Consider the following 13,932-nt stretch of genomic DNA (forward strand, 5'->3'; position numbering starts at 1 on the left):
ACAGGGCGCAAAACCAGAACGGTGCCAGATACTTATATTGTAATGTCAGGACCTGTGAAAGGTCCTCTTTAAGCCTCGTGCACACGACCGTATGTATTTTGCAGTCCACGGATCATCCGTGTGCTTTCTGCATCCATTTCTATGTCTGTTCCGCAAAAAGATAATGTCTGCTAATTGTGGACCACAGACTCATTCACGTCAATGGGTCTGCAAAAAAATTGCAGGCAACACACGGTCCTCGTCCATACTTTGTGGACCACAAAACGGACAGTCGTGTGCACGAGCAAATTTACTATAGAAAATGCGCTGTTCTCGTTTTGTGGCCAAAAACTGGCTTTGCATCACGTTTACTAACTGTTTTACACTCTTGTCTAAGCATTTTACGACTTGCCTGGCAAGCGGGCGTGGCCTAAATGCACCTCTGTGTGGCGAAAAATTTGGTGCATTTTTTTTTTTGCGTGAAACCGCAGCAACTTATAGGCAGTGTAAACTAAGACTAGACAAGTTTTTTTTGGGGCACAAGGACAAAATTTTGATGCATGGACAGAATTTTGGGCGTACGAACAGAATTCTAGAGTAAATCTGGCTCCGGATTTACGATACTACAAGGGTCCATGCTACAGAATAGTAAGTTTGTCTAACATTGAAGAGGTTTTCTGAGATATTTTTACTGATGACCTACCTCTGGATAGATCATGAGTATCTGATCAGTGGGGGTCATTGCAGTGACAGGTGTGATAGTACATGACAGTGACTGCTCAGGCACAGGAGCGCTACCCCCTGTCACCAGGAAAATTCACTGATAACCCAGGCACATTGAGGCAGATTTACCAGTAGTGTCATGCTTTGTACTGTCTAAGAGTTTTTGTTTGCATCCCATCCGCATTTTTTGCGGATCGTATGCGGACACATCCACTTTAATTCCATGTGTCCGTTCCATGGCACCCACAAAAAATAGAACATGTCTGCATTACGGACAAGGAAAGGATTGTCCTACGATTGCTTGGATGTTCCGTTCCGCAAAATGCGGAACGCAAACGGGCGGTATCTGTGTTTTGCGGATCACAAAAAACTGCTACGGTCATGTGCATGAGCCCAGAAATTTTTACTCATGACCTATACACTGCATAGGTCATCAGTATCTGATTAGTGAGAATGCATCGGGGCTCGGCCTTCTCCCCTCTCACCAAGCGCAGCGCTGTACATTGTATAGTGGCAGAGCTTGGTATTGCAGCTCAGCCCCATTCACTTCTGAGGGACGGAGATGCGCCTAGGTCATGTGCCTGATAAACGTGACATCACATGGCCCAGGCAAAGCTGAAAGAAGGCTGCAGTGCTGCTGCAAGAGCCTACTCAAACTGCTAATCGGAGGGGGTCCTGGGTGTTGGACCTTCGCCAACCAGATACTGTGACCTTTCCTGAGGAGTGTTTGATAAAGGCTGTGGATCAGCCGAAACGTCACAACCTGTTGCACGTCTGTTCACTTGGCGGTTCCCATTAAAGGGATTTTTTTTATACCGGACATGCTGCCTCCATTTTCTTTTCTTGGACTTATCATGTAGGAGCCCTGATGAATCTTGGACTCCAGGTAGGCTGTTGCATACCGGATGACCTCAAGATCTGGGGAGTGCGATTCCACTACTATTATTTTTTGTTACTATCCTGAGGATAGGTCATCAGTAAAAATTTCTAGGAAAACTCTTTTAAGAATAATTTGTATTCTTAGAGATTGTAAACTACAACACTATTAGTAAATCTGCCCCAGTGTGCCTGGTTGATCGGTGAAGTTTCCCTTTACACGGCTGGGGTGAGCAGCGCTCCCATGCCTGAGCAGTCACTGTCATGTACTATCGCACCATGTCATCGCTACCACCTTTAAGGGTTCGCCATAGGGCAGGTAGAGGTTAAAGGGGTATTCCCATCTCAGACAATGGGGGCATATTGCTAGGATATGTCCCCATTGTCTGATAGGTGCGGGTCCCACCACTGGGACCCGCACCTACAACGAGAGCGGAGCTGGAAGACCCCGTCCACCACTAAGCGCTGCTCCCGTAGAGGTGAATGGGAGCGCACTGCGCATGCGAGGCCCCTGTTCCCATTCTGGGGCATTCATTTCTAGAAATAAATGGAGGGCGGCTATACATGCACAGTGCGTCCCCCGTTCATTTCTTCGCTCCGTTCTCATTGTAGGTGCTGGGACCCGCACCTATCGGACAATGGCAGCATATCCTAGCGCTATGCCCCCATTGTCTGAGATGGTAAACCCCCTTTGAATCCGCCTGCAGAGCTGTCCAGGATGCGTCTTCTCATGAGTCTTTTTGTTTTTGCAGGACCCTTCACGAGGCCGCACCCTGCAATATGGAGGATGGTGTTCGGTAAGTAACACTTTTCAGGTCTGTCTACCCCTGAGCACATTTTGTCTTGATGAAGCCCAAAGACTGGAATATCTGATATTATCAGACCCATAAAAAGCCCTTTTCGAATTATAATTTGCCATATTTTATATTCCCTGTCAATGTCCTGAAATGACCTCGCAGTCCATGACTTTCCATGAATATTTCAGCCAGCTGTCCTAGATAGATCCTGACATCTCCTGGGTTAGGAACTCACTTTTTGGGGCCTGCCATGATATTATTGGTCTCCGGCCCTGTGGTTCCTTGGTGGCCACTCGTCTAACCTCAACCATGTGAGTAATTATGTTTGCGAGGGGCTCTGCACGGCCTGAGTTTTATAGGGTGTTAAAGGGGTTATCCCATTATTAAAGTAAAAATGGAAATCAGACATCATATAGTCTATGACAATCTCTTTCTAACAAAACTAGAACCAGCCCTGTTCCTCACATGGGTCCAGAGATCTCCACATTCATTGCTCTGCTAGATTTATATCAAGCTGGCAGCTCAAGGGGAGTGCCCTTCCTGCTGAAGCTCCGGGGGTGTCCTTTATGCTGCATGTCTCTTCCTGTCACAGCTCAGGAGGCAGTTGAAGGATATACAGTTGAAACCAGAAGTTTACATAAACTATAGAAAAAGACACATCTGCATGTTTTTCTCAATATCCGACATGAAATCAGAATAAACCAATTAGCATTACTATTATTATTATTTGCCAAATGTCAGAATGATGAGAGAGAGAGAATGTTTTAAGGCATTTTTATTACTTTCTGCAATGTCAAAAATTTACATACATTTCATTAAGATTTGGTACCATTGCCCTAACTCTTCCCGACATATGACGTAATAGTACGTCATCTCTGCAGGTGCGTTCCCGCATTTTGACGTACTACTACGTCATGGTGGGCGGGTACCGCAGCGATGCGCGCTGATCACTGCAGGGGCCCAGCAGTCCCTGGTAGCTGGGCCCCTGCTGTATGCGCCGTCATCGCTGTACAAGCCGATGCCGGCGGATTAACCCCTTCTATGCCACGATCAGCGCTGACCGCGGTGGGTGAGGGAGCCCATTGAGTCCCCGCGCTGCTGTGGTGGGGACCCGACGGCAGCTCGATGCAGTGCAGAGGCTGCTCAATGCCTTGTACAGCATCTGGACCTGCCTTCAACGGGAGCCGAGGAGATCCAGCCTCAGGCTCGTCTCCTAGGCAACCTGTTAGTGTATGACTCAGTGTAATACAGGAACAGGCAATGCATTACAATACAGATGTATTGTAATGCATTGCGGAGGGGATCAGACCCCCAAAAGTAAAGTCCCAGAGTGGGACAGAAATAAAGTTTAAAAAAAAAAGTCCAAAAAATAGTTTTTATAAAAAAAAAAAATAACTTTTCAAGTAAAAAAAGAAGAAAACGCCCCTTTCCACTGATTTTATATTTTAAAAAAAAACGTATTAGGCATCGCCTTATCCTTAATGACCGGCTCTATAAATATATCACATGATCCACCCTGTCTGTAAAACACCGTAAAAGAAATAAAATAAAAACTGGTTTAAAAAAAAAAAGCCATTTTTTGTCACCTTACATCACAAAAAGTGCAACACCAAGCGATCAAAAAGGCATATGCCCCCCAAAATGGTACCAATAAAACAGTCACCTCATCCCGCAAAAAAAAGCCCCTATATAAGATAATCGCCTAAAAAAAATAACTATAGCTCACAACATGGAAACACTAAAACATAATTTTTTTTGTTTAAAAAATTCAATTACTGTGTTAAAGTGAAATAAATAAAAAGTATACATATTGGTTATCGCCGCGTCCGTAACAATCAGCTCTATAAAAATATCATATGACTTAACCCCTCAGGTGAACAGTCAAAAAAAAAAAGTGCCCAAAAAATTGCAACACCAAGCGATCAAAAAGGCGTATGCCCCCCCAAAATAATACCAATCAAACCATCACCCCATCCTGCAATTAAAGAGCCCCTTCCTAAGACAATCATTTATATTTTTTTTGACTGTCTCTCGAAGACACTAAAACATACATATATATATTTTTTTGTTTTAAAAAATGCTATTATTGTGTAAAACTTAAATAAGAAAAAGTATACATATTGGGTATTGCCACGTCTGTAACATCCTGCTCTATAAAAATATCACGTGACCTAACCCCTCAGGTGAACACTGTAAAAATAAATAAAAACTGCCAAAACAACACATTTTTTGGGTCACCTTGCCTCAGAAAGTGTAATGCCGCAAATGGGACCAATAAAAACGACAACTTCCTGCAATAAATGTGCCCTGCACTAGACGATTGGCAGAAGAAAAAAAAATGGCGTTCAGAAAATGGAGACTTAAAAATGCTTTATGTAAAACTGAAACAAACAAAGAAAGTAGATATATTTGATATCACCACGTCCGTAACAACCTGCTCTATAAAAATAGAGCATGAGCTAACCTGTCAGATGAACATTGTAAAAAATAAAAACAGTGCCAAAACAGCAATTTCTTTGGTTACCTTGCCTCACAAAAAAATGTAATATAGAGAAATTAAAAATCATATGTACCCCAAAATAGTACCAATAAAACTGTCACCTTATTCCCTAGTTTCTAAAATGGGGTAACTTCTAAAAAACAGTCCAGCAAAATCTGCCTTCCAAAACCCATACGGCGCTCCTTTCCTTCTACTCCCTGCCGTGTACCCTTACATCAGTTCACGACCACATGTGGGGTGTGTATGTAAACCTCAGAATCGGGGTAATAAATTACAGTTTTGTTTGGCTGTTAACCCTCGACGTGTTAAAGATTTTTTTTTTTTTTTATTAAAATGGAAAATCTGCCAAAAAAGTGAAATTTAGAAATGTAATCTCCATTTTCCTTTTAATTCTTGTGGAACACCTAAAGGGTTAACAAAGTTTGTAAAATCAGTTTTGAGTAACTTGAGGGGTGTAGTTTCTACAATGGGGTCATTTGTGGGGGGTTTCTATTATGTAAGCCCCACAAAGTGACTTCAGACCTGAACTGGTCCTTTTAAAAAGTGGGTTTTGGCAATTTTCTTAAAAATTTTAAGAATTGCTTCTAAAATTCTAAGCCTTAAACAATCTCCGAATGACTTGGATAAAGAAAAGCGTTCCAAAGTTATTACCACATAAAGTGACACTTGAGATATGCGAAAAATGGCCTGGGCAGGAAGGTGAAAACTGGCCTGGTGTAGAAGGGGTTAAACTGTTTGACTTGGGTCAAATGTTTTGGATATTCTTCCACAAGCTTCCTCCCAATAGTTGGTCGGAATTTGGGCCCATTCCTCCTGACAAAACTGGTGTAACTGAGCCATGTTTGTTGGTCTCCTTGCTCGCACCTGCCTTTTCAGCTTTGCCCATAAACTTTCAATAGGATTGAGATCAGGGCCTTGTGATGGCCACTCCAAAACATTGACTTTGTTTAAGCCACTTTGTAACCAGTTTGGCAGTATGCTTCGGGTCATTGTCCATTTAGAAGACCCATTTCCGCCCAAGCTTTAAAGGGAACCTGTCACCTAAAAAACGCCTCCCAAACCACCAGCATTACCTTAAAGTAGCCAGCAGTATGTTCCTAAAGATCCTTTTCTTCCTCCGGCCAGATGCACCAAAATCTTGAAAAACGAACTTTATTCCCCTGCACGCACTATGTAACAGCAGAGTTTGAAGTCAAGGGGGCAGCGGCCTCCTCGCTGTAAGTCAGGATAACCACGCCCCCTTTCCCAGCCCCTTCTCTGATTGACAGCCACGCACGTGAACGTCTGACGCGCACTCGCACCCGGGAGCCTGCGAATTGAGCCTCTGAAAACTACCTAACAGCAGTATACAGCAATGCGCAGGCACGTAAATATTGACGTCGGGGCTCATGTGAGAGACTTCGGCCGGCTTTGCTGAACAGCCGAAAACTATCTGCAGTCAATCAAAACCGAAGGGGCAGGGAAAGGGGGCGTGGTTATCCTGACGTGAAACGAGGAGGCTGCTGCGCCCTTGATTTCAAACTCGGCTGTTACATAGCGCGTGCAGGGGAATAAAGTTCGTTTTTCAAGATTTCGGTACATCTGGCCGGAGGAAGAAAAGGATCTTTAAAAGCATACTGTCGGTTACTTTAAGGAAATGCTGGTGGTTTGGGAGGAGTTCTTTAGGTGACAGGTTTCCTTTAACTTCCTGTCTGATGTCTTGAGATGTTGCTTCAGTATTTCCACATAATCTTCTTTCCTCATGACACCATCTATTTTGTGAAGTGCACCAGTCCCTCCTACAGAAAAACATCCCCACAACATGATGCTGCCACCCCCGTGTTTCACAGTTGGGATGGTGTTCTTAGGCTTCCAAGCTTCTCCCTTTTTCCTCCAAATGTAAAGATAGTCATTATGGCCAAAAAGTTCAATTTTAGTTTAGTCAGACCACAGGACATGTCTACAAAAATGTAGGTCTTTGTTCCTCTGTGCATTTGCAAACATTAATCTAGCTTTTTTATGTTTCTTTTGGAGTAATGGCTTCTTCCTGGCCCAGTGGCCTTTCAGCCCATGTTGATATAGCACTCGTTTCACTGTGGATATTGACACAATCTTACCAGCTTCCGCCATCATCTTCACAAGGTCTTTTGCTTTTGTTCTTGGGTTGATATGCACATGTCGGACCAGCACGTTCATCTCTGGGACACAGAACCCGTCTCCTTCCTGAGCAGTATGATGGCTGGACATTCCCATCTTGTTTGTACTTGAGTATAATTGTTTGTACAGATGAACGAGGCACCTTCAGGTACAGTCCTGATCAAATGTTTAAGACCACTTAAAAATTGGCAAAAAAATCATATTTAGCATGGCTGGATCCTAACAAGGTTCCAAGTAGAGCTTCAACATGCAACAAGAAGAAATGGGAGTGAGACAAAACATTTTTGGAGCATTCAATTTAATGAAAACAACGAATAAACTGAAACGGGCTGTTTTTCAGCTGATCAAAAGTTTAGGACTAATTAACCCCGCCCCCCCCCCCCCCCCCCCCCCAAAAACAGAAATCCAACTTCCAAACATGAACCCAGTAATGAGTAGCTCCGCCGTTATTGTTTATAACTTCAAAAATTCTTTTCGACATGCTTGATGCAAGTGTTTCTATGAGGTGAGTGGGAACATTTCTCCAAGTGGCGAAGACGGCCACACGAAGGCCATCTACTGTCTGGAACTGTTGTCCATTTTTGTAAACTTCCCTTGCCATCCATCCCCAAAGGTTCTCAATTGTATTTAGATCAGGGGAACACGCAGGATGGGCCAAAAGAGTGATGTTATTCTCCTGGAAGAAGTCCCTTGTCCTGCGGGCATTGTGTACTGTAGCGTTGTCCTGTTGTGTCGTTACCACACAGACGAGGGCCCTCAGTCATGAGGAATGCTCTCTGCAACATCTGGACATAGCCAGCGGCCGTTTACAAAAATGGACAACAGTTCCAGACAGTAGATGGCCTTCGTGCGGCCATCTTCACCACTTGGAGAAATGTTCCCACTCACCTCATGAAAACGCTTGCATCAAGCATGCTGAAACGAATTTTGGAAGTGATAAACAATAACGGCGGAGCTACTCATTACTGAGTTCATGTTTGGAAGTTGGATTTCTGTTTTGGGGGGGTTTAGTTTTTTTTTGGAGGTGTGGTCCTAAACTTTTGATCAGCTGAAAAACAGCCTGTTTCAGTATATTCGTTGTTTTCATTAAATTGAATGCTCAAAAAATGTTCTGTCTCAGCTCTCATTTCTTCTTGTTGCCTGTTGAAGCTCTACTTGGAACCTTGTTAGGATCCAGCCATGCTAAATAGGATTTTTTTGCCATTTTTCAAGTGGTCTTAAACTTTTGATCAGGACTGTATGAAAGTGCACCTAAGGTTGAGCCAGACATGTGCAAGTCCACAATTGTCTTCCTGATATCTTGACTGATTTCTTTAGACTTTCCCATGATGCTACACAAAGAAGCAGTGTGTTTCAGGTGTGCAAATAAATACATCAACAGGTGTCTCTCTAATTAACTCAGATGTTGCCAACAAACCTAACAGATGCTTCCAAACACATGACATCATCAAATGGGCAGTCCAGAATTGTTTGGACGTGACTTAAGGACCAGCACCGTACATGTACAGCGGGCTGATCGGGCGGGAGCAGGTGCTGCGCCCGCCCGATCAGCGGCAGGGGTCTAACAGTCACTGATGGCCCGACCCTTGCTGTATGCGCCGGCATAGATGAAAAAACAGATGCCGGCGCATTAACCCTTGCACTGCTGCGGTCAGCGCTGACTCCGGCACGTGCGGTATCCTGGCAGGTCCAGGTTGGCCATCAGGTCCCCTTAGGCATCGTGGCTGCTTTACCTTTATGGAGTTTCTACTCTAGGTGTGCATCAGGGGGGCTTCAAATGGGACATGGTGTAAATAAACCAGTCCAGAAAAATCTGCCTTCCAAAAACCACACGGCGCACCTTTCCCTCTACGCCCTGCCGTGTGCCCGTACAGTAGTTTATGGCCACATATGGGGTGTTTCTGCAAACTACAGAATCGAGGCAATAAATATTGAGTTTTGTGTGGCTGGTAACCCTTGCTTTGTTACTGGAAAAAATGGATTCAAATGGAAAATTTGCCCAAAAAAATTTAATCTCCATTTGCCAATAACTCTTGTGGAACACCTAAAGGGTTAACGACATCTGTAAAATCAGTTTTGAATACCTTGAGGGGTGTAGCTTCTAGAATGGGGTAATTTTTTGGTGGTTTCTATTATGTAGGCCTCACAAAGTGACTTCAGACCTGAACTGGTCCTTTTAAAAAGTGGGTTTTTAAAAATTTCTGAAACCTTTCAAGATTTGCTTCTAAACTTCTAAGCCTTCTAACGTCCCCAAAAAATAAAATGTAATTCCCAAAATGATTCAAACATGAAGTAGACATATGGGGAATGTAAAGTAATAACTATTTTTGTAGGTATTACTATGTATTCTAGAAGTAGAGAAATTGAAACTTGGAAATTTGCAAATTTTTCCAAATTTTTGGTAAATTTGGTAAATAAAAAAAAATGATTATATTTTTTAATCCATTTTACCAGTGTCATGAAGTACAATATGTGACGAGAAAACAATCTCAGAACGGCCTGGGTAAGTCGAAGCGTTTTAAAGTTATCAGCACATAAAGTGACATTGGTCAGATTTGCAAAAAATGGCCTGGTCCTTAACCCTTTCATGACCAAGGGTCATTGATGCCCCAATGTCCAGGTCAAAATTTACAAATCTGACGTGTCACTTTATGTGGTAATAGCTTTGGAACACTTTTACTTATCCATGCTATTCTGAGATTGTTTTCTCGTGACACATTGTACTTCATGATAGTCATATATTTGAGTCAATATATTTCACCTTTATTTATGAAAAAATCCCAAATTTACCAAAAATTTGGAAAAATTCTCAATTTTCCAAATTTCAATTTCTCTGCTTCTAAAACAGAAAGTCATACCTAATAAAATATTTATTACTTAACATTCCCCATATGTCTACTTTATGTTGGCATAATTTTTGAAATGTCATTTTATTATTTTAGGACGTTAGAAGGCTTAGATGTTTAGAAGCAATTCTTACAATTTTTAAGAAAATTTCCAAAACCCACTTTTTAAGGACCAGTTCAGGTCTGAAGTCACTTTGTGGGGCTTACATAGTGGAAACCCCCCATAAATGACCTATTGTAGAAACTACACCCCTCAGGTTACTCAAAACTGATTTTACAAACTTTGTTAACCCTTTAGGCGTTCCACAAGAATTAAAGGAAAATAAAGATGAAATTTCTAAATTTCACATTTTCGGCAGATTTTCCATTTTCGAAAAAAATTTTCTTTAACACATTGAGGGCTAACAGCCAAACAAAACTCAATATTTATTACCCTGATTCCGCTGTTTACAGAAACACCCCACATGTGGTCGTAAACAGCTGTACGGGCACACGGCAGGGGCGCAGAATGAAAGGAATGCCATACGGTTTTTGGAAGGCAGATTGTGCTGGATTGGTTTTCTGAACGCCATGTTTTTTATTTTTCTGCCGATCGTCTTGTGCAGGGGCTCGTTTTTTGCAGAAAGTGTGGAGGTTTATATTGGTACCATTTTTGGGTACATAGGATTTTTTGACCATTCATTATTACACTTTATGGGGCAAGGTGACCCAAAAATTGGCTGTTTTGGAACAGTTTTCATTTATTTATTTTTACAGCGTTCATCTGAGGAGTTAGGTCATGTGATAGTTTTATAGAGAAGATCATTACGGACGTGGCAATACCTAATATGTATACTTTTATTTATTTAAGTTTTACACAATAATAGAATTTCTGAAGAAAAAAAAATGATGTTTTAGTGTCTCTATAGTCTGAGAGCCATAGCTTTTTTATTTTTTTGGCGATTGTCTTAAATAGGGTATCATTTTTTGCGGGACGAGGTGACAGTTTGATTGGTACTATTTTGGGGGTCATATGCCTTTTTGATCGCTTGCTGTTGCACTTTTTGTGATGTAAGGTGACAAAAATGGCTTTTTTTTTTTTTTTTTTTTTACACCGTTTTTATTTAATTTTTTTTATGGTGTTTATCGGACGGGGTCTATCATGTGATATCTTTATAGAGACTGTCGTTACGGACGCGGTGATACCTAATATGTGTAGTTTTTTTATTTCTCATAGGAAAAGGCAATTTTTTATAATTTTAAATTTTTATTTATTTTTACTTTTATTTTTTTTCACTTTTTTTTTTTTTTTTTTTTTTTTATCAAGTCCCTCTTGGATCATGAAGATCCAGTGGGGCTGATGGCTGTACTATACTTTGCAATGCTCTTGCATTGCAAAGTGTAATACATTCAGATGTCCTGTAGGTGACAACAGCGGACGCTTTTGCAAAGCGTCCGGTTGCCAGGGCAACCATCGGGGCTGCCATCGCAGCGCAGCAGCCCCGATGGTGGAGAGAGGGAGCCCCTCCCTCTATTAACCCCATGGATGCCGCTGCCGCGGCATCTATAGGGTTACAGAATTTACAGCAGAGTGTCAGCATAGAGCTGACACTCTGATGATGGCGGCGGCTCAGGAATGGAGCCGCCGCCATCAAACAGCAGGGGGGCAGACAGGGGTCAGCGCTGGAAGGGGGGGGGTGAAGGAGGTATGTCACGGCAGCAGGGGGCGGACTCAAGGAGGGGGCAGCGCCGCAGCACTAGGAACAGACGGAGGGGGCACAGATAGGCAAGCACAGATCGGGGCGGGGGGGGTAAGTGCACGCACAGATCGGGGGGGGGGGGGGGGATTTCGTGTCTGCACGCACAGATCGGGGGCGGGGGGGGGGGGGCGCGCTGCACAGATGGGGGGGCTGCAAAGACACTGCTTTCAGGCTCTGATCTGCAGAGCGCAGATCAGAGCCTGAAACCGGCATTTTAACACTGCCGCGATCCGATTGGTTAGTCTGCACAGACTAACCAATCGGATCGATTGCCGGCAAGGGGCCACTCTGATTGGTCCCTTGCCGGCATTACCGCACTGTATGCTGTCAGGGCAGGGGCAGAAGCTTTAATCCAAGCGCTTTGCAGCGCTTGGATTAAAGAGCTGCCAGAACGTATATATACGTGGTAGCTGCACGGGGTATGTGCAGCTATCACGTATATATACAGATTGCGGTCAGGAAGGGGTTAAGGTGAAAATGAGCCCGGTCTGTAAGGAGTTAAAAAGTGGGTTTTGGAAATTTTCTGTAAAATTTCAAGATTTGCTTTTCTAAACCTCTAAGCCTTCTAACGTCCCCAAAAAAAATGTAATTTACAAAATGATCCAAACATGAAGTAGACATATGGAGAATGTAAAGTAATAACTATTTTAGGAGGTATCACTATCTGTTTTAAAAGCAGAGAAATTTACATTTTGAAAATTGTGAATTTTGAAAATTGTTTTGTAAATTTTTAGTATTTTTTTTTTCTTTGTAAATAAAAATGAATTATTTTGACTCAAATTTATCTCTATCTCTCATAATTATGGTAATCCTAATTGACCAAAAACAGGAAAGGTTTATTCTGATTTCATGTCAGCTATTGAGAAAAACATGCAGATGTATCTTTTTATATAGTATATGTAAACTTCTGGTTTCAACTGTAACTGAGCATCAGGGCCGATTCTAGGTGAAATGGGGCCCGTATTGTAAACAAATGCAAGTGGCAAAGCAACATGTACAAGTAAAAATTTTATTTAATATTTATTAAAATACCCCTATATAGTGCCCCCAGTAAATGCTGCATAGTGCTCCTCTAATGTACCAGCATAAAATGCCCCTATATAGTGCCCCAGTAGATGCCCTCAGTGTCCCCTATGATTTGCAAGCATAAAATACCCCTTCTTAATGCCCCCGTAGATAACCCCATAGTATTCCTCTCCCCCCTTCCCCGTAGTACCCACCATAATGTGTCCCAGTATAAAATGCCACTGTACAGAGCCCTCCATATAACATACCACTTTTTGTAGCCTCAGTAGATGTCGCTATAGTGCTGGCAAGAAGTGCCCCCATAGTGCCACCAAATAATGTGCCAGTAAAAAGTGCCCCCAATGATGCCCCCGGCCTCAATGTCATATTTCTCCCCCTCCATGTCACAACATCACCCCCTCCTTTTTACATCACCCCCTTCGCGTCACATTATTTCTCCCCCCCCCCCCTTCCTTCCTCCATCATGGCACTTGGCAGCAGCACATCTCCCCCCCCAAGGCACTTACTAATGTATTGTGATTCTCCATATTGCTTCCTTTGCTGGCTTAATTCATTTTTCCATCACATTATACACTGAATGTTTCCATAGTTACGACCACCCTGCAAACCATCAGTGGCCGTGCTTGCACACTATAGGAAAAAGCACTAGCCTATGTGAGCTCCCACGGTCCCGGCCACCAGATAGCAGATAGGCCAGCGCTTTTTCCTATAGTGTGCAAGTGCGATGAGCAGGATACGGGTATACGCTGACGCCAAACTATGCAATGACTGGGTCAGGTGTAGATGATGGTCTATAGTTTGTTTGTGATGCCAATTGCAGTGTGCGCAGGGTACTATCACAGGGCCCTCCCAAGGTGTTATAACGCACGTCCCAGGTTAGGAATGCCAGAGTGGTGTGATTGCCTATAATGTCTCTGTATGGTGGTGATAATGGTGTCAACGGTGTCTCCTACCTGGGTACGGCTGGACTCCTGTCTCCTGGCTCACTTGCAATAAATTGAGTGTTAGTAGGAGTAATAGAGGAATTTTGCAGCAGAAATGATGTCCAGGCCTTTAGATGAAGTTCAAACTTTTCTTTACTGATGATAACTTGTATCCAAACAGTATGCAGCTCTGGTCCTTGGTCCCCGCTGGTTTTGGCAATGGTTGGCAGGAATAAATCTTCTGCACTATAAATCTGGAGCTTGCAGGATAAGGCTACTTTCACACTTGCGTTCGGGGTTCCGCTTGTGAGTTCCGTTTGAAGGCTCTCACAAGCGGCCCCGAACGGATTCGTACAGCCCCAATGCATTATGAGTGGATGCGGATCC

The 13,932-nt window shown here is 43.0% G+C and overlaps 1 protein-coding gene across 2 annotated transcripts in view; it reads left to right on the forward strand.

The window, feature by feature from the left end:
* PTDSS1 (phosphatidylserine synthase 1) overlaps positions 1-13,932 on the forward strand; it is a 101,287-nt gene that overhangs the window by 51,235 nt on the left and 36,120 nt on the right. For both annotated transcript variants that reach the window (XM_044293202.1, XM_044293200.1), the window contains one exon: positions 2,331-2,375. In XM_044293202.1, coding sequence (XP_044149137.1) covers positions 2,331-2,375 — 45 coding nt within the window. The remainder of the gene's footprint in view (positions 1-2,330; positions 2,376-13,932) is intronic.

This window comes from Bufo gargarizans, chromosome 5 (assembly GCF_014858855.1).
Source record: "Bufo gargarizans isolate SCDJY-AF-19 chromosome 5, ASM1485885v1, whole genome shotgun sequence".
NCBI lineage: Eukaryota > Metazoa > Chordata > Amphibia > Anura > Bufonidae > Bufo > Bufo gargarizans.